Below are 18,299 nucleotides of genomic sequence, written 5' to 3'. Positions count from 1 at the left end.
CTTGGCTCCCGCCGTTGATTTTGCTCAACCTCATCATCGTGTTGATTTCCCATTGCAGCCTCAAATTCACGGACTCAAAAAAGAAAAAAAAAAACACCAAACCTCATATTGCGACAGGCGAGAATCGAACCTGGGCCGGCGGGGTTGAGCTACCGGTAGCTCAAGTGGAGGATGTGTGCGGTCGTGTATGTTATCGGGCTAGATCATGATCATCAGAAAATTAATCGAATGCCTCTCGGTGTCACGGACCACGGTCTGTTGCGCTCAAGATGGGGTCAACTTTGAACGGCCGGATTTCGGCGACTACGGGTGCTGTGGACGCCCATTGTCCCTTTAGCGTGCGCCAATTCAACTTACCCGCGAGCTGGCTCAGCTCGCCTCGTGGCTCCACAGCAGTGCGGCGTACGACCCGGCGAACAAAGGACAATGGGTACAGCTGCTACTTCCAGCAATCGACGTGATATCACAAAAAGTTAAGCGCATTGTTATGCAACATCACTAGCACACTCTCATCCGAAGACGATACCAGTGTTGTGGCGGCAGAAGCCGCCCTGGGAATCGTGCGCATGTCCGCGCGATGTGGCCCCGGATGCTGTTGGTACGTTGTTGAGACAGATTGGATGTGATTGGTGTGCTGAATGGTGTTTTTACAGCTGTGCCTGTGTTAGAGATGCTGGTTCTTCTGGCTAGTCTGGACTCTGGAGCTTCAACTTCAAGATTATGCGCGATCGGCTGGGGAGGATGCGCGGACCCAGCCTGCCAGGAACAGCAGCTGGTGGGCAGTTACATTCGTAGTTGCAAATTTTAGGCGAGGAACCAAAACCAGTCACGGTCGGACGATGTTCTGCTTCTTGGGCTCGCACTACCAAGCTGCCTAGGCTCTGTGTATGAGCATTGAGCGTACGGCACAGGCGGAAGAACCCCCGGTCGACCCGGGAACCGACACCGCGGGATTACCATATGACGTCTATCAGCTGCCAGTGGATTATTTTCATCCTTCAACTTGCCTTTTGTTGAAACTTGACGCTGCCGCAGTAATGCATAAGGTCCGTATAGTGTCATAATAAAGTCTGCCGAGTCTCATTTTCATCCTTTGACTTGCATTTTGTTCATAGTGACGTCGCTCAGCATCCCTTAATAATGTCCGCATTGAACGCGCCGCCTACAGAGTAGCTTATAAGTAGTTCGTGCATCTACTTGCCCGCCGCCTGCCTGAACCCCCCGCCCTCAAAAGCACACCGGCGCGTATAGCCTGCTGCGCACGAGCGAGTCCCTAACGGCGTCAAAAACCACTGCGGCACAGCTCGTCAGGCCCTAACAAACAGCAGCATAGAATACACACAGCGCATCGCATCGCCGTCCACCGCGCTGCATACATGCAGGTACTCGTCCGCGGCGCGGGTCCGGCGGGCCACGGCGCACACGGCGCGGTACCGCTGCGCAAGGTGGCGCAGCGCGCCGGCGGGCGTGTCCGGGCCGTCGTGGTCCGGGAAGTGCGCGCGGAAGGCGAAGGATGCGGGCGGGAGCGACGTGAAGAGGTCGGATTTGTTTAGCATGACGATCTGGACAGGGTGTGAGTAGAAAGAAGCGAATGGAAAAGAGGAAGACGCACGATGGGCACGTGCCGGAGGTGGTTATCGAGCAGGAGGTCCTGCAGTTGGCGCATATCGTGCACAAGCGCGTTCTAAGGTGGGACAACTTATCAGTCTTATTTGGACAAGGGATAGGCTCCGACACGCACCACGGACTCGCCGGTGTCTGCATCCCGCACCGTCCTACAATAGCTCATCAAATCCACAACCCACAGGATAGCATGGCACTCTTCCAGTTGCATGCGCCACTTGCGCGGCTGGCCAGCGCGCGCACGGAGCACCGTCAACCGCGCGTCGCGCATCAGCGCGCTGACGTACGTCTGCACGGGTGGGTGCGCCGTGGCGGGGGGCAGCCGGACGATGTCCGCTGCGGTCGGGAGATAATCAACGGCCGCGATGCGGGACACCGTGTCCTCCCGGAGGAAGTAGTCTGCAGGGTGGCCCGGGCCGGAGCCGGCGCTGGAGCGGAAGCCTGAGACGCCTGGCTGACTATATCGAGACGACACACCTTTCCGCCCGCAGCCGCGCAACATACTGCCTTATCTCCTCTGTCCATACCGCCCGCTGCTCGTCGTCGAGCGGGCTGTCAAGCAGCTCCGCCTGCCGCAGCAACGTCCCCTGCGAACGGCCTCAAGGCTCAGTAACTCACCCGCGCCATGTCCGCCATAAAGACACACCTTGCCCGCCCCGTCCGCGCCGAGCACAACCATCGTCCACACCAATCTCCGCGCCTTCTTCTCCGCCGCAATCTCCGCGTCCAGGCCCTCCGAATCTGCGCAGTGGGAGGCATGAGACGCGTTGCGACGGGCTGGTCAATGCTACCAGAAGGCGCTTCGCCAAGATATCTTGGCATCGCGATTGACGACGATCAGCACATTTTGATGTGTTCTGATTGGAGCCGACAGGGTGTCGCGGACAAGTGACCGCCACATAACGGTCGTCGAGGCGTCGCGGTCGCCGACATAGGACGGGGGGATAGCCTCCGCGGAGGGTCCCACGCCCGCCCACGCCACGCCCACGCCATCACGGGCGTGCACGCCCGTTGGCGCAGGCCCACGCCGTTTGGCCACGCCCACATGCGAAGTCTCGTACGCAGGATCGCCGCGCGCGCGCGCTCCCCCGTGCGCGCCCACGCCAGCCGGCTCTTGGACTTGGGCCGCTGCGGCATCGTCGTCGCTGGGCGCGGTGTGCGTGAGGGCGGGAGGAAAGAGACGCAGAAGGCGGTGCGTGGGAACGCTGATGGTCTCCCGCGGATCATGAATCATGATTGATACAACCCAACCTGAAATTCCTGAACCAGGGCTTGACCAGGGCCATTGACAGTTGTCACCCATATTGACGAGCATGGCCAAAAGATGTACGCGTTTATAAAACAAAACGTGCCCGAGATATGGTTATCCTTTCTTTCAAGTAGACAATTATTCACAAACTGATTTATCAGTTTTGCTTATACTGACCAAGAGTGACCAAACCAAAAGTGCCCTGATTTGTGACAACCACCACATCACTCATGCCACTGTCACACTCTCACGTCAAAGAGACTCTTGCTTTAAAATAATAGAATACTTATAAAAGAAAAGAGCTTGCCCAGAAAATATTTTGCATAGTATTCCCAAGGTATGGTGAACTAAAAGTCATATATGCATGTTCAAGATATATTATTTTATTGGTAATAATCCTAGTACTTGGGATAACTCATCACGTTGGGGTTTCAGTCTTTTTTTTCGTGCCAATGACCGGCCTCCCCACTGCGCTCAACACAGACATCATCGTCTAAGAATACCCCGGTTTCACTTCTCTCCATCAAAGCTTTCCTTCACAACTCAACCAGTTGACAAGGGTACCGTAGATCATCAGCTGGTAACACCAAGTCACACATGTCACTAGGGTAGGTCACTGGGGTGAAATTCCACTTTTTGGACTTGTGTCTGGGGAAGGTTCATGGACCTTCAGGAGGACCAGAAATGCACAGTTATATGTTTTGAGGACTTGTTGCCAAAGAATATGGAATATGTGAGGGCCTATATCCCAATCGGGAGAGTTTGGTGATAAGTATGAAGTATAGTGCTACATAATGACATGTAACCATGCCATTTACATTTTCTTCTTTCCTTCCCACAAGTATGGTATGTCTTAAATTCCAAAATTATCTATAGATTTTTTGTATGATAAAACACCTGTATAAATGATAGTTTTTGCTGCAAGGAAAATCGAGGAATAAAGCTGACATATTTCCAGCACATAAACTCATGGTAAAACTTATAGATGAATGCCACTACAAAGGAAAAAAACTAGAAATTTTGGATAAACCCAGACATTTATCTGTAAGAAAAATGTGGGGTTTTCCTACTGGATAAAATTTGTCATTCAAAAGACAAAGACAAGTTTATCTGTTGCTTTATCTGTCAGAAAGGTTTTTGCTACAGATCAATGCTAAGATATATGTGAGATTTATACCTAGTTTTTTCCTTTGTCAAAACCACAGCTCAAATTAGTGAATAAATATGGTATTTATCAGACAGTTTTACTTCCAGTTTTTCTAGTGGAAAAAGGACAGCTTTGTCCACAGATTTTCTTTGTGTCAAAAGCTATCATTTATATAGGCGTTACTGTAGTATTTTAATCAGTTCGTCAGTCACGCGTCACACAGGGCTCAAGCCGACGAAAATTTTTTGTCAGTCACGCATATCCGGCAGAAATTGGCCCCAAATTGGTCCATATATGGTAATTTTCCGTCCGATCCGGCGCCTCCGGCGCCGAAATTCCCTAATGGGGAAGGCCTGACGAAAGTTTAAGTTCGTCGCACATGTCACGCAGGTTGGCAGGTGACGAATTGATTAAAATAGTACAGTATATCACACAAAAAATAGTCATAAAAATCTGGAATTTACTCTTACCTTTATCTTATAACTTTTCTCGGAATTTCTAAATCAGCGCAGTGATTACGTCACACCGTGCGATGCCTCATTGCAATCAATTTATCAACAGTCTAGGTGACATCGTGTGACAAGGCTACGCGAAACCACCATGTCTAATATCGACCATTCCTCGGACACGATCTTTCCGCCGGAGCTCGAATGTGTGATCTTCAAGCTTGCGGCGGCGCAGGATCGGGGGAGCATACCGCGGCTGATGCTCGTCGCTTGGCGGGTGAAAGAATGGTGCGTGTCCCGTCCCACCCATGCCATCTCGAAGATGTTGAAGAGTAACCAGGATCGAGCCGCTGCTGTACCAGCCGCTCGTTTTCGATAGCCAAACGACCCGCGACAACAACCTTGGGCCCGCCTTCCCGTTCGAGCGGCTGCCCCAGCTTAGTCCCAATGCTGCGGCCGGCGTGAAAAGCAGCATGATCAGCATATTCCCTGCTGCGTCCGTCCTGGCCATCCTGGAGAAGCTGCCGTCCCTCGAAAATGTGTTCCTCTCCGTCGCGGAGAAGCTCTACACCGACGCCGAGCCTCTCCCTGCGGCATTCACGCGGCTGCGCTTCCGCCATCTGTACTGCGCGCTCGGGGACATCCTTTCCCTCCCGGCGCTGGACTCCCTCGCGTACAACTGCTTCGCGGGCCTCACGCACCTCGAGCTCTTCTCCGAGCCCCCCAGCTGGCGCGCGGCCACCGCGCCCTGGCCGGCGACCCGCAACTCGTGGGCGCTCATCGCCGCGCTGCCCCGCCTCACGCACTTTGCGCTGAACAACGTCTATCCCGGCAGTCTGGTCGCGTTCCTCCTGTCCGCGTGCGCGCGCCTCACGTGCCTCGTTATCCTCAGCGTCGCGGCGCGGGCCGGGCGGTACACGCCGGCCGTCGCGCATGACCCGCGGTTCGTGGTCATGCGCCCGGGCTTCGTCGGCGGCTACCTCCGGGACTGGGTCAGCGGGGCGCAGGGCGCGCCCGACTACTGGGCGCGCGCGGATGCCTTTATCGCGGGGCGCCGGGCGCGGCAGGGGACGGGCGGCGAAGGTCGGTCGCTTGCTCGTCGTCGACTTGGTTGTCGCTAATAGGTTCCAGCAGATGATACGTTCATTTATCCGGACGAGCCGGAGTCCGAGGCGTCTGACTCGGAGTGATACGACTGCAATGTCACGTAGACTTCAGGACTGCGCTGCAAGCCTGGGACTAGGTCCCACAGCGCGTAAGGAGTCAGGACTTTCTTTCAGCAGCGTTCCTATTATTTCGTTTGTGGGTCCGTACTGGCAGTCTTAGACTCTTAGTTTCTGCAGGCGGCGGGTATAAAAACCAGACCATAGAAAAACAGATGACGTCAGACTGCGTGACTCATCACACTTTCCCTCTTGTCCTCTCCTCCATCGCGCGCTTCTCTCTGACCACCCTGCTGCGGTCCAGACAACCTACTACTCCACAGTCGCAGGGCTCATCCTCCCAACAACACGCCCCGATGCGAAGGAGCAGGCCCACGGTGAGCGCGACACAGACCATCCTGGTGGCAGAGATACGCGCGGAAGATGTGCCGCAGCGGGTCTTTGAATGGTTCGTGAGCGAAAGGCGCGTGTTCTGTCGGGCGTATGCGACGCTGTAAGTGCTCATTGCGCGTTGGCAGGTCCCCCGACCCCGAGCGGTTTTTGCGCGACGGTGGTCGGGCTGTCGCTCCCAATCTGCGATGGCCTCTACATGCCTCATATCCAAGAAAAGCGGCTTCGTCGACAGACGGGGGGCGTCGTGGCTCACAGTCCCTCTTTGCGGACCCTGGTCCCTGGTGCGTGTCGACACTGTCGATGTTTTCCCGTTGACGTGTCGTTGAGGAACACGCAGCGGGCCCTGTTTCTGCTGCTGCCTCGGGCGCTTTGGGAGAGAAAGAGAGAGGGATGTTGTGGAATGCGGATACGATCCGAATCATCCGATTCTGCGTGCGTGGCCTGCATTTCGTGCCGTTCAGTCCTCTGAGTCTGACATATTCGCTCTTTTGTAGGTGGCCGACAGCCTGGCTTTCAAGAAGGGTGCCGCTCTATACGCAGCTACCCCGCAGCACGGGCAGGCCAGCACTCGACAAACATGTCTCCGCTCCTCCTCAATGTCATCCATGAATTCTTCCCTCGCAGTTGGCTCGCTTGACCATGCTCATGTTTCGAAACATTCCTGTGTATGCACACCTTCCGCGACATCAATACCTGCGATGCCAAACGTTTCTAGAGGCAGCGCCCTCTCCGACGACGTTCTTCCTCCCCGTCTTTACGGCCGTCACACCGTCACAGTCACGCTGTCAGCGACGCTTTCGCTGTGCTTCCCCTGCGCACATATCGACTATATCCCATGATGCAATGGACACTATACATTGCCTCTAATTCTTTACAGACGATGAAGTGGGTGGGAACACCGTCGTTGGCGATCTTTTCTCTGACATCGCACATGGGTCTATGAACGACATTGTCTCCATTTTGCGAGCGATAGGGAGCTAATAAACGCTCTCTCGATGTGCTCCAACACCTCCTTCTGCTGTTTTCAATGCTGCTGGACCCATTTGGGTGGTATTTCGGGTGGGCGGTCTTTATGGGCCCCTGTCACCGTACTAGTATTCAGACCAACTCTCATTCGCATATGCAACGCTCGGGCCAGCTACTTTGCCACCTCTCTTGAGCGATCTGGAAACAGCCCTCCGATGCTTTCGACGCCTGCGAAGAGTCCGTTGTCAACAAAAAAACCCTTATCTTCGAAAACGCCCTCGTCGATGTAACATGTTTTGTCCCAACGCTGAGTGAGGTCAAAATAACTTTGGCGTCCTACGAGCGATATGACAAAATACACTCTTGACGTGCCCAATTCTTTCCGCGATTTTCTTACCCTGGGCCGAGTTGATTCCACCACATGTCTTTCAAGCTTACTGTTACACTATACTACGTGCTCCCTTGTTTTGGTGGCTTCATTGGCGGCACCATCTCATTCAAACTTTGACAAATTTGACTGCTTCCGTCTTTTTCATTTGTATTGGGTAAATTCAGGGGCAGATGCAGTTGGAGTCAGAAGCATGATGATGTAAGCGATCACTCCTTGCTCTGCCCCTCATGTCTGAATCTCCTCCAGCGTCGCAGGTTTACCAAGTGGCCTTGATCCCATGCATGGCCTTCCTTGCCGGTGTCAATGCACTCTTCTTCGTTGTTGGCAAGGGCTTGCTCGCTGGCGGTTTCGCATCCGATGTTGGCGACCCGAAGATGTTCTCTGGCGCTGCGGCATTCGTGTTGGTCCCGGCGTACAGCATCTGTCTGATTGCTTGTGGCGTGGTGGTGGGATACAAGGCTACAGTTCACGTTGCGATGGAGTCGGAAAACATGGTTGGCTTGAGGGACAAGTGTATGCTTGTCGTCGCTGAGCCCGACGCCGGCGCTCTCACGCTTGCTGGGTTCGGGAACGAGAAGGGAGAGCTTGGTCATACTCCAGTCAACCCACGGCAATCCGTCGAACCCAGCGTGCCTGGCCTCCAGGGCGAGGATGCCGCTGCGAGGGACACATCCGCTCCTGACTCCAAAGTCAATGGAGAGCCTGAGACCGCGATGGACGACGACTCGACAACGGCGACCATGGTCTTCGCGTGCATCGACTGCCCGTTCAGCTTTCCAAAGCTCACAATGCTGCACGAGCACCTCGAGGTCGCCCACTACCGGTTTCCTATGGACGCTCCGTCTGGTTGTGCAGCAGAAATGCGCGAGTGAGTCCCGGTCGGGCGTCGTACTTGTCCTTATGCATCTGATTCGTGTATGATTCAGGGATCGCGAGAAGCATTGGCGGAAGATTCGGACGGGCCACATGGAATCGTACTACGGCGCTGGAGGGCCGCCTGTACCGTCCAGCAGCGCGCAGGCGGCACCAGGTGTGGCGGAGTTTTTCGCTCGCATGGACGAGTGGTGTTCGCAGGATTATTACGGTGACCCCCCGTATAACCTGGGCGGATTTTACTGCCCGAGCAACTCGGACTCAGATGAACTCGCACTTAGAATGGGATATTCAATCGGAAGTGGACTTAAGTAAATATTTCCAAATGAAACTGTAAATCATCCTTTACAAGTTTGCAGTCGGACTTTTGCAAGTTCTTTCAATGAATTGATCCAATTGAAGATACATCTCACTACTTATCATCAATGGCCAATAAGCTCTCTGTTCACGATTTTATTGTTGTCTACCGATAAGACATAAAAGTTGTACATGTGCGGTGTTTAAGCATGATGTCCACTTCGACTGTACTTAATAGCTCGTAATGTGAGGTCTACTAGGATGTTGGCAGACAACTATCATTGCCACAAACAGGAACTACCATATCCCAAGTAACCGTCTGTCCTCCATATCCAGCGCCTTGAGAGGCTCCCGGTCCGAGGTCCAGCGCAAATGTTTACTATAGTATCGATCTGGGACACAGTGCACCGCCGACGGCACGGCCTTCAGATCTTCGAGGTCCCCGATGCGGGGCCGCGGCTGTTCACATGACCAGGAGAGGCGCATTCTTGCATCGGTGCGAAGCGCAGCCCACTGCGGCAGCAGGGCCGCCTCTGCGCGGCTGCGGGACCCGAATTCACGCCAGTAGCCTGGCAGTGCGCGGATGTGGCACTCGAATGGTGCAAGCTTAAGCGGGGGAGGCTGGGCATGTTGTCGTGAAGCGAGGAACGTGAGGAAGGTCGCATCGTTGAACCGGAGCATGGAGTGCAGGAATACCTGCGACAAGCGAGGGAGCAGTGTCGTGTTGGTGAGTGCCGAAAAGAGTTGATTGGTCACGACATGGACGGGGTATGGACGCACAGGATGGTCGGAGATGCACAAGCGCTCCAGCACATCCAGGCCAGAAACGAGCTCAAGCAGTTCCTCGAGGGCTACGTGTGTGTCGCGGACGTCCAGTACCCGCAGCGTATTCCGTGAGTGGGAACGAACAGCCATGCCGAGCAGCGCGTGGTGTGGCCAGGGGAAGGCCAGCGGATGGTGGCTCTCTGTCCATGTCTTCCCGTGCCGCACGGTAATATGACTCTGCGATGTGGTGGAGATGAGGGACAGTTCCGAAAGATTAGGCAGCCGCATGATGGAGAAAATGTGCTGAAAAACGCCCATAGCTTCTGAAGCGTCGTAGTTCCCAACCCCACACGTGAATCGTCGGATGGCGCATTCGACGGGAGGGAGTGTATCGAGGTCCATTAGCAGCGCATCGCCCGGAAGAGTGCAATAATATTCGAGTTTGAAGTCGACCGATTGCGGGATGCTTGGCATGAATCGGACAGCGGCCGCAACGGTTGTGCGATTGGCGGTGTATACCAGAATTGCAAGTGAGTCAAGGACAGTGGTGGGGATGATGGGAAGGAGATGTCCAGAAACCGAAAGGAACCGCAATGAGGTGGCGCTAGCGAGAAATTGGAGAGCGGTTGGCGGGAAGGGATGGGGATAGCATGGGAGTCGCAAGCGCTCGAGCGATGACAGACGGCCAGTCGCAATGGAAGCAAATTCCTCGAGTCGTCCAATATTCAAACGTCCCATATGCGCGCTTTTCCATCGTGGCATCGTCGACGCGACCGCCTCAAGTGATTCTTGGCTGACAGATGTGAAGTAGACTTCGAGGGGTGCTTGACCGGAAAGCTCCAGGAACATCCCATTCAGTTTTCGGTCTCGGCTGCTGTACATGGAAGTGGACTCGTAGTTGATGTATTCAACGGAGCCGTCCAAAGGGACACAGCTCCAAATCTGCGGTGATGTCCGAATGACATGGCGCCAGTACGTGCAGACGCGGGAAAGCCTGCGGTAGTCGTCAAACAACTGGTCGCTTCGGCGCCGGTCATAATTCACAAGCTTCTGACGGTTCCATCCGCCCTCCGGAAATCGCAGGCAGAGGCGGAATATCTCGACAAGTAGCTCCCGGTGTAGGCGCCAGAGCGGGACTGACAGCGCCCGGTAAGCTTTGTAGTGGTAGTGCAGACCCCTTGTGTGGTGACCAGCTAACACGTAGACCGCCCTCCTGTCCGCCTCCGCAAGCCAGTGGAGAGCAGCGGCATGAGTTGACGAAAAGTCCTCCGCGACACCGTGTTGAGACGCAACACCACCCCGCAAGAGTGCCAGGATGGTAGTGAGCGGCGGGAGCATCGGGAGCTCGGCCATGGTGGTAAGTCGAAAGAATGTTGATATTGATGCACGTGATGATTGGCACGGCTCTGGGCGGTGATGACGATGGAGCGACTTTCCCATCCGGCACCGTACTGTACCAGCCTCCATCCCCTTTTAGAGAGGTCACGACACTCAAGACACCGAACTCGCTGTAGCCTGCATGGCTGTATCCGGCTGTACTACGGCTGTACGTGACTACGGCTACTACGGTCTATCCGAGTCAACGGTCTATTGCAACAGTCCACATTCAATCAACTTCGCGTCAACCGAGCACTGCCGAGTCACGACGCCAATTAATATTCTGTCACCGTGGTTGACTTGGTGTCGAATAGGATCGGCGCTCAGCGGTGGTTATAGCATTTACATTGGGTTAACAAGAAGATTCGCGACATTTCCAATGACATTTCCAATTTCGCAAGACTTCCGTTATGATTTCTCATATTCAAGTTTGCGACAAGGGGGTATCAGAAAAAAAAAAATAACGGAACATACGTTGGACTTTTTGTTTAAGCCCTTCCAGGGGACCCACCGACCGTGGTTTGCGAGTCATTTTGGAGCAATTTCCGAAAAAAAGCTCAAGGAGGATTTTCGCGAGCCTTGTGCAGATATTGTGAGTCTCTTCAGTGAAGGGTGATTTTTTTGTGCAGCTTAATTAATTGTTTGAAGAGTACCTTAGGGTGTAAGAGGTGTCAAAATCAATGTAAGAAAGCTGTTTCCAATTTAGTTATAGGTATAATACAGTATTTCTTGACGGATTCGGCTGTAACTAACAAGAATAATACATAACTATGAGTGCTACCATTATAAGATATTGGTAGTCAAAAAATATGTATTCTCAAATTTCTGTAGTATTCATCAATGATTGTCTTTTTTAGAGAAGTATATATGTGTTCTAGGTCTACTGTGAACACTGCCAAGGATGACCCAGATAATAAAGCAATGTGCTTCATAACCAGTCCTGGGTACAGAAATTGGAGGATTTCAGGCGTTAGTATTATTAGACTGTCAGTGTCAGGGGAACCCCCCCTTTCGGCCCCCCCGGAGACAGGTCCGATTCCGGTCCGATTCCAATGGCGTCTCCGGTCCGGCCCTCCATCTCGCCTGCACAATCACCAATCTGTCAACGCCCTCCTAACGGTCACCCTGGGATCTTGCCTGCGACACCACCCAAGCCTTCTGTGCCCGACATTGGCAGCTACGGACAAGCAGTATATAGTCAGCTACCTAGCAGGCGGACCCTTAGAGTTTCTTCTCTTTGGATGCTCCCCTGCTTAGGCAATGGCACGGGTAGGCCATACCCGCGCGGGTACGCGGGCCCTGCTAGGTCAGCTTCATTTGTATTCACTTACCAATGTTCACGCTTTGGATCCTCCCCTGCTAGGACCTTGATGAGTCCGCCCCCCCTTCTCACTGCCCCTGTAGTGGAATGAGTTAACAACTTTTATTTGTGAGTTAACAATGTTTTATTCATAACTCTCTAACGGTTACATATTTTATAAGCCACTTGTACCTTGAGTAATTTCTATTGATTGTGAAACTTTTCTCTTTTTTGATCGGAAAAAGTCGGGGGGCAGGTCGGGGGTGGCGGCATCGCATCGGGCAGATGGCAGGAGGGCGCGGATGTCAGGTGATGGCGATGATATTACCAATGTGTAGATATCATCAAACACTATAGATTATCAGTTCATTTGATGGATTTTGATGAATATTTGCGCTTACCATGGTTGTCATTGTTGAGGACGATGTCGGAAGGTTGTTGACAGCAGCAGGAGCTAGCAGGGCCGATGGGAGGACATCCCCAACCTGATGACAGTAGGTGACGATTGTCCGTGATGAGAATCACATGATGGTCACCGTTGTGACCAGGTCACAATGGGGACGACAACGACAATGGTGGGATGGCGAGGGCGCCGCGGAGGCAGGGGCACCGGGATGGCCAGTGCCTCTAACACCATGAAGAAGGGCGGCGGTCGTCAGAGGTAGCAGGGGTGCCCGTGCCGAGCTCAACCTTCTCTAGTTAGAGGCAGAGAGGACCCTAGTCTCTGCCTCTAATTAGAGGGGACATGGGTAAGCTATAGGTGGACTGTTAATTGAAATAGTAGTAAGTAGAGTGATATGGTATATGTAGTCCTGGATGAATTTGATATACTTGCCACATGTACAGGAAATTTTCAAAGCATAAGACACATGATAAAGTATCAGAGTAACCTCTATTCAGGTCTCTCTAACTCCAGCTGGGCACCTTCAAAACATAGTCAGGAGCATTCCCCATTATATCGGTACCATATTAAATTGGGATTATATTATATTTATATCATATTATATCTCGAACCTTTTTATCTTCTCATTATGACATGAAAATTAGTGAAATTTTCCATATTCATTCTAATTAAGACTGGTCACTTTAAACAGCTCCATGTACTAAATGTAGCTCATATGTTGTTTCAACAGCAGCATATCTAAATCTGGAAGTGTGGAGCAAATGAATAGCTGAAGCCCATGCCAAACATATACACAATATATGCTTGATATAAGTGATTGGCTAATATCATGGGTTAATATCGTGATTAAGTTTTTTCCCTCATCTAGATCAAGACAGTGTAGGTGAATTTGGTCCACCATGACTCCTCCACTGGTTATGTAGCCTACGTGAAATCACCAAGCTATAAATTAACCTCCAAAATACTTTGAAAATATAGTCTGATCACTGTTGTATCAATGTTTTAGTATATTTTCAGAGTGAAAATAGATCCTGATATGTACCATAGCCTATAACATCATATCTATATTGTATTGTTCAAATTTACAGGCTATAATAAATTTGCGAAAATATCATCAAATCACCATTATCATAGCTCACCTACCAAATGCATTTTCCTATCCTCATATACTATTCAAAACATATCAACATGTCCAAAAATTATATATATATGTTTGCTAGGCTCCTATACATCTGTAATAAATTAAATACAGAGATCTACAACCATAGGAACAATCCTAGCTACTAGGACAAACCCAGCATATAGTATTTTGTGATGTGACCTACTATAGGCAGAACCTAGCAGTGTTGTAGATAAGGGCCTTAATAAGTGTTCGGCTCCGAGGTCCACCCTTATTAGGGATAAGGGTCCTTATTAAGGGTACCAGAAATAAGGGCTTAATAAGGGAATTTCCTTTTTGGGAATGATTTTTTTGAAGCCTATTTACCCAGTGTAGTCGTCACCAGAGCCCTCCAACTCGCCCGCATCCGGCTCCTCCTCGCTGTGCTCCGCTGCCAACAACTCCATCAACCGCCCCTCATCCGTAAAAGCATCCTCCTTGCGCTTGGGCATTCGAGCGGGGTTTACCTTGTTCTGCGTGAACAAGCTCTTGAGTGAGGCGGGTAGGAACGGGCGCACTCGACGTCTCGACCGAGACGTCGATGGAGGGAGATCATCCTCGTCGGAGGAGTCGTCTGGCTCTGAAATGTCATCCAAATCCCGCTGTCCCGCCTGCCATTTCGCAAGCTCCTTGCGCCAACCTGCCTTGCTGGTGACAAGAACGGACTGCCGCTGGCCGTTTTCGTCGTCGGTGTCACTGAGGTTTGCGTCGGCATAACGGGGTAGAGCATGCAGGGTTTTGATGGAGTCGTCGGTGTGGTTCTTGCGAGCCTCTCGTCGCTCACGCAGGCCTTCAAGGTACTGCTCTTCACGAATTGAGCGTGTAACCTTATACAGCATTAGCAACGTCAATCGGAATTAATCAAGGGCACGCACCTTAACCTGCTGCACCATTTTGACGAGGCCGAGGCGATTGCGCTTTTTGTTCTTCTTGTTGGAGAAGTCGGAGAATGAGCGCTCGAGCCCTGCCTGGTTGAGCACGAGGTAGAGCAGCGTTAAGATGAAGTTGGCTAGCTCGGCGACGTCGGCGTTGGTCTTCAGCATCTCCCAAAACGGAATCGGATTGGTTCCCTGCAAAAAGTCAGCTACAGACGAGGGAACGGACGGAAAACTCACGTTCAGCTCCATGTATGTTGCCTTGATTTTTGAGTCCGGAGCAAACCACCGCTCGAACGGCCCCGACTTGCTCAAGTAGAGCATCGCCGCTTTGTTCAGAGCTTGCGCACACTTGGTAAGGGCGTCGTTGTATGCCTTGAGCTCCTCGGGCGTGCGGGGCGGTACCGTTGGACGGGCTTGCTTCATGCGTTCGAAGAGCTACAGACCATCAGAATCCGTGTCGATCCCAAAGAAGTAAAAGAAAAACTCGCCTCAACGAGCTCCGTCGTGATGACGAATGCATCGATCTTGGCCTTCTCGCCGAATCGAGAGAGACCCTCGAACGGGTTAGCTCAGCCCATCGCCCCTCGATCCGCTTGCACATTCGCTTTCCCAACCCCTTGTCCGTGTGCTCGTGGAAATGGAGGAAAACACCTGCGAGGGCGAGTAGGAACTGGTCTGGGCGTACGTGGTCACTCTGGGAGATGTTGGTGAGGTAGCAAATGTGCTCCATGTTGTCGATGGCGGCGTCGAGTCGGTCCCACCAGTCGTTCGCCTCAACCGACTTGCAGTGAGCAATCGCGTCGCGACGCAGCTTCTCCCGTTTGGCCCGATTCGCCTCTGCGCCGACTTGGGCAGTGACGATGTCGTCCCGTCTGTTGAGGATGGCGCCGCGGATTGGGACCTTGAGCGCACGGAAGCGGATGGCAGCGATGAGGTGGGTGGTCCAACGAGTGAGGTTCGCAGCCAGATATGCGAGGCATTTGTTCGCGAGGGAGCTACACTGCTGCTCGTCGAAAATGTCGCGGACCTTGTCGTGGCTATTGAGCCAGTTGACGAAGTCGATGAGCTGTTCCAGCACCTCGGCGTGCTCCGGGCACTCCTTGAGCAAGTCTCCAAGCATCAGCTGTCCCTGGTGCGCCACGCAAGGGAAGACGAGCAGCCAGGGACGTGCCGCAGCGAGGACAGCCCGTGCACGCTTGCTGCCGCCGTCGTTGTCGGTCAGGAAGGCGATGATGTTGCAGAGCAGCTCTGCCTCCGTCTTGTCGATCATCTCGCCAAAGCGAATAGCGAGGGAATCGCCGTCCTTCTTCCAGTGGTTGGTACGGAGAATATTTGCAAGAAGGGTCTGCAGCTAGTTAGTATGTTCGATTGGAAAGGTACAATGGCGACGCACCTGGAACTTGAAGTTAAGCTGGATGCCGGTAACTGCGTCCTTGGCGTTGCTGCGCCAGCCGTCCGTGCTACTTGAGCGTCAGGGAGGACGGAGAAATAGAACTCAGCCACGCACCTGAGAAGCACGTCTTCTCCCGCAACCTTCTCTCGCATCTCCTCGTCAATCTTGTCGGTAGCCTTCTTCAACAATGTGCCTCCGAGCTGCGCTCGCGACGGAATGACGTCCCCCGCACATGAACGGAACATGAGGAAGAGCTTGATTATCTCCGGGTCCGTTGTCCAGCTCTCCGGTGAAGAAGGACAACTAAGTCCAAGCGAGGACTAGATGTGGGCCGAGGTCGTACCGAGTGCGGCGCTGCGGGAGGAGTAGATGCGCAGGGTAGATTAGATAAGATTTACTTAGCTTTTGCAGTAATCGTAGAACTCGGGCTCGATGTAGCGCTTTCGCTCGCGCTCACTCTGACTTTGAGATGGGGGCAAGAAGTAAAGGATGAGATGCTCTCCTATTCGACACATGAAACTGTATCTACGCGATCGAAAGGGGTGATACAAAAAATGAAATAAGTACTGAGTCCATATGTAGGTGATCGTCCACTCCGTCCACACTGCAACCTGACAACCGGGCTTAGGACAAGTCGAATAGGGTGTACTCGCTGCCGCCAACAGCATTAGCATCAGGTTGACCAAGCCTGAGCTTGTTCCACCCCAGTCCCGCCGAGTCGTCAAGCGCAGGCGCAGAAGAAGATTCTGATATGATGAGATAAGAGGGGGAGTTGAGAGAAAAATGAAAAAATGTTGAGATGAGGAGGTTGGTGGAGAAAATGATGGCTGTTAACGCCCGAGATGCGCGACGCGTGATATGTGCGTGACCGCAGTGTCGACGTGGCGGCCACAAGGCACTACCACAGAGGGGGATACTTCGGATTTCGCCCCCGAAATCGTGCTGATTAGTGAAGATGATTGTCGGGAATGGAATAAGACTGTTGAAAGACCTGTGCGCGCTGTTCGCCATCAAGGTACCAGATGTTGTTGAGTGCTGAGATAATCCGAGCGAAGTTCGTGAGCTGTGACTACCGAGATGAGGGGTGTCATCGCAGCTGCGTTGCGGCGAATAGAACGTCGGACATCCTGCTCCCATTCGCCATGCTCGTATTGGACGCGAAGGCCAGTGCCCTTCTCGTACAGTGGCGGTTTGTATTCGGGGGAACGTGGTGCGTAGATGAAGCGCTTCATCTGGCGGATGAATGTTTCGGAGTTCATAGGCTCATTGATGACGCCATTCGCGAGACGCGGAGGGTAGCGTGCTGGTATGACGTTGTCTCGGACAGCTTGGACAACTTCCCACCATGATAGTAGGAAGTCGCGGCGGTAGACATAAACACAAATGGGCAAACGGACAGACTCACCTCCAAGCAGATACTCGTGGTCTTCCTCATAACAATATTTGAGCGTGAGGTCGCCGCGCGTGTGTAAGCCGTGAATGGGTGATTGTCAATTTGGTACCCGTCAATGTCATCGTTGAAGCGGTCGGGACGCGGCGTGTTGTCGTACGGTCTCGGAAGGTGCGGGGCACCGAGCCAACGGTCCTCGGAAGGGTGAAAACCTCGGTGGGTGCGGTTACAGGGCTCGCGCTCCATGAGGTGGGAGTAAGAGAGAGAGAAGGGGAAGGAGAGGAATAGGGGAAGGAAACGGAATTGTCGGGTATATATGCCGTTCGGTCCGATCGACTGAATAGAGGCTGTGAGCGATCGCAAGTCAATATGAAAACTCAGCTTTAATTTCCGCGATCTGCATGATCGCCACATCGTACTGAAGGTTCGGATTATCGGCTTGGCGGATCGGGCGCTGCCAGCTTCGTTTTGAGCGTTTGGTTGTCGGGCCGGAAGTAGAAGAGGCGGAGGCGCCGAATATTGACGTGCCCGCGGAGTATGGCGCCGCTAAGTTCCCGCAAAACGAAGGAGTCATTAGCACGCTTCTCGTGAATGATATATGGACCAGCGTAAGTCCACTTATCTTTGTCTCCTTTCGTCTCGTCGAGTGCTGACTCGCGCAGCCACACATACATCCCGACCTCGTAATCTTTGAAGTCGAAATGGTAGTGGTGGCGTTTATGGAGGTCGTCGATGGCGCGGGCGGCGTGATTCGCGCAGTTTCGCGTTGGCTTCGGCCATCTTCGGGTCGCGCCGTTCGAGTTGGCGCGCGCGCATGGCGATCAGGTCGTCGTGAGTGAAGACGGAGTCCCAATCGAGTGTCTGCCAGGTGATTTCAGCGAGGTCATAAGAGAAGAGCGGGTGAACACCATAGAGGAGGAAGTAGGGCGTGAAGCCCGTGGCGCGGGAGACAGTGACTCGGATCGATAAGAGGACGGGGTAGACATAACGTGGCCAGTTTCCCTTCTTGTCGCCGCAGAGTTTATATAGTGCGCTGACCAGAGGCTGGTGCGAGCGCCGACGCGGCCGTTGCCTTGCGGATGATAA

At 53.0% G+C, this 18,299-nt stretch overlaps 5 protein-coding genes across 5 annotated transcripts; 3 read left to right on the top strand and 2 right to left on the bottom strand.

Annotated features, from left to right (window-relative positions):
* Positions 1 to 1,227: 1,227 nt before the first annotated feature.
* MIND_01282500 (G-protein subunit alpha 7) lies at positions 1,228 to 2,857 on the bottom strand (the record flags this gene model as incomplete). The annotated part of the gene is made up of 6 exons (XM_037369296.1): positions 2,270 to 2,573; positions 2,101 to 2,210; positions 1,742 to 2,051; positions 1,613 to 1,684; positions 1,343 to 1,562; positions 1,228 to 1,292 (listed from the first exon to the last, which is right to left on the bottom strand). Exons 1-6 carry the CDS (start codon positions 2,300 to 2,302, stop codon positions 1,228 to 1,230), a joined length of 810 nt encoding a protein of 269 aa, XP_037214502.1. The 5' UTR covers positions 2,303 to 2,573.
* A 1,753-nt stretch (positions 2,858 to 4,610) lies between these two features.
* On the top strand, positions 4,611 to 5,655 carry MIND_01282400 (uncharacterized protein; the record flags this gene model as incomplete). The annotated part of the gene is made up of 3 exons (XM_037369295.1): positions 4,611 to 4,753; positions 4,806 to 5,548; positions 5,597 to 5,655. Exons 1-3 carry the CDS (start codon positions 4,620 to 4,622, stop codon positions 5,653 to 5,655), a joined length of 936 nt encoding a protein of 311 aa, XP_037214501.1. The 5' UTR covers positions 4,611 to 4,619.
* Positions 5,656 to 5,984: 329 nt separating this feature from the next.
* MIND_01282300 (uncharacterized protein) lies at positions 5,985 to 6,892 on the top strand (the record flags this gene model as incomplete). The annotated part of the gene is made up of 4 exons (XM_037369294.1): positions 5,985 to 6,091; positions 6,147 to 6,302; positions 6,349 to 6,453; positions 6,516 to 6,892. 4 exons carry the CDS (start codon positions 5,985 to 5,987, stop codon positions 6,628 to 6,630), a joined length of 483 nt encoding a protein of 160 aa, XP_037214500.1. The 3' UTR covers positions 6,631 to 6,892.
* A 713-nt stretch (positions 6,893 to 7,605) lies between these two features.
* Positions 7,606 to 8,566, top strand: MIND_01282200 (uncharacterized protein; the record flags this gene model as incomplete). The annotated part of the gene is made up of 2 exons (XM_037369293.1): positions 7,606 to 8,246; positions 8,305 to 8,566. 2 exons carry the CDS (start codon positions 7,606 to 7,608, stop codon positions 8,564 to 8,566), a joined length of 903 nt encoding a protein of 300 aa, XP_037214499.1.
* Positions 8,567 to 8,845: 279 nt separating this feature from the next.
* Positions 8,846 to 10,666, bottom strand: MIND_01282100 (uncharacterized protein; the record flags this gene model as incomplete). The annotated part of the gene is made up of 1 exon (XM_037369292.1): positions 8,846 to 9,316. The coding sequence occupies exon 1, from the start codon at positions 9,227 to 9,229 to the stop codon at positions 8,846 to 8,848; it is 384 nt and encodes a 127-aa protein (XP_037214498.1). The 5' UTR covers positions 9,230 to 9,316.
* Positions 10,667 to 18,299: the final 7,633 nt, after the last annotated feature.

This window comes from Mycena indigotica (assembly GCF_014461135.1).
Source record: "Mycena indigotica strain 171206Taipei chromosome Unknown Mind.scaff0013, whole genome shotgun sequence".
Classification (NCBI taxonomy): Eukaryota; Fungi; Basidiomycota; class Agaricomycetes; order Agaricales; family Mycenaceae; genus Mycena; species Mycena indigotica.
This window is presented reverse-complemented; position numbering and strand designations above follow the sequence as displayed.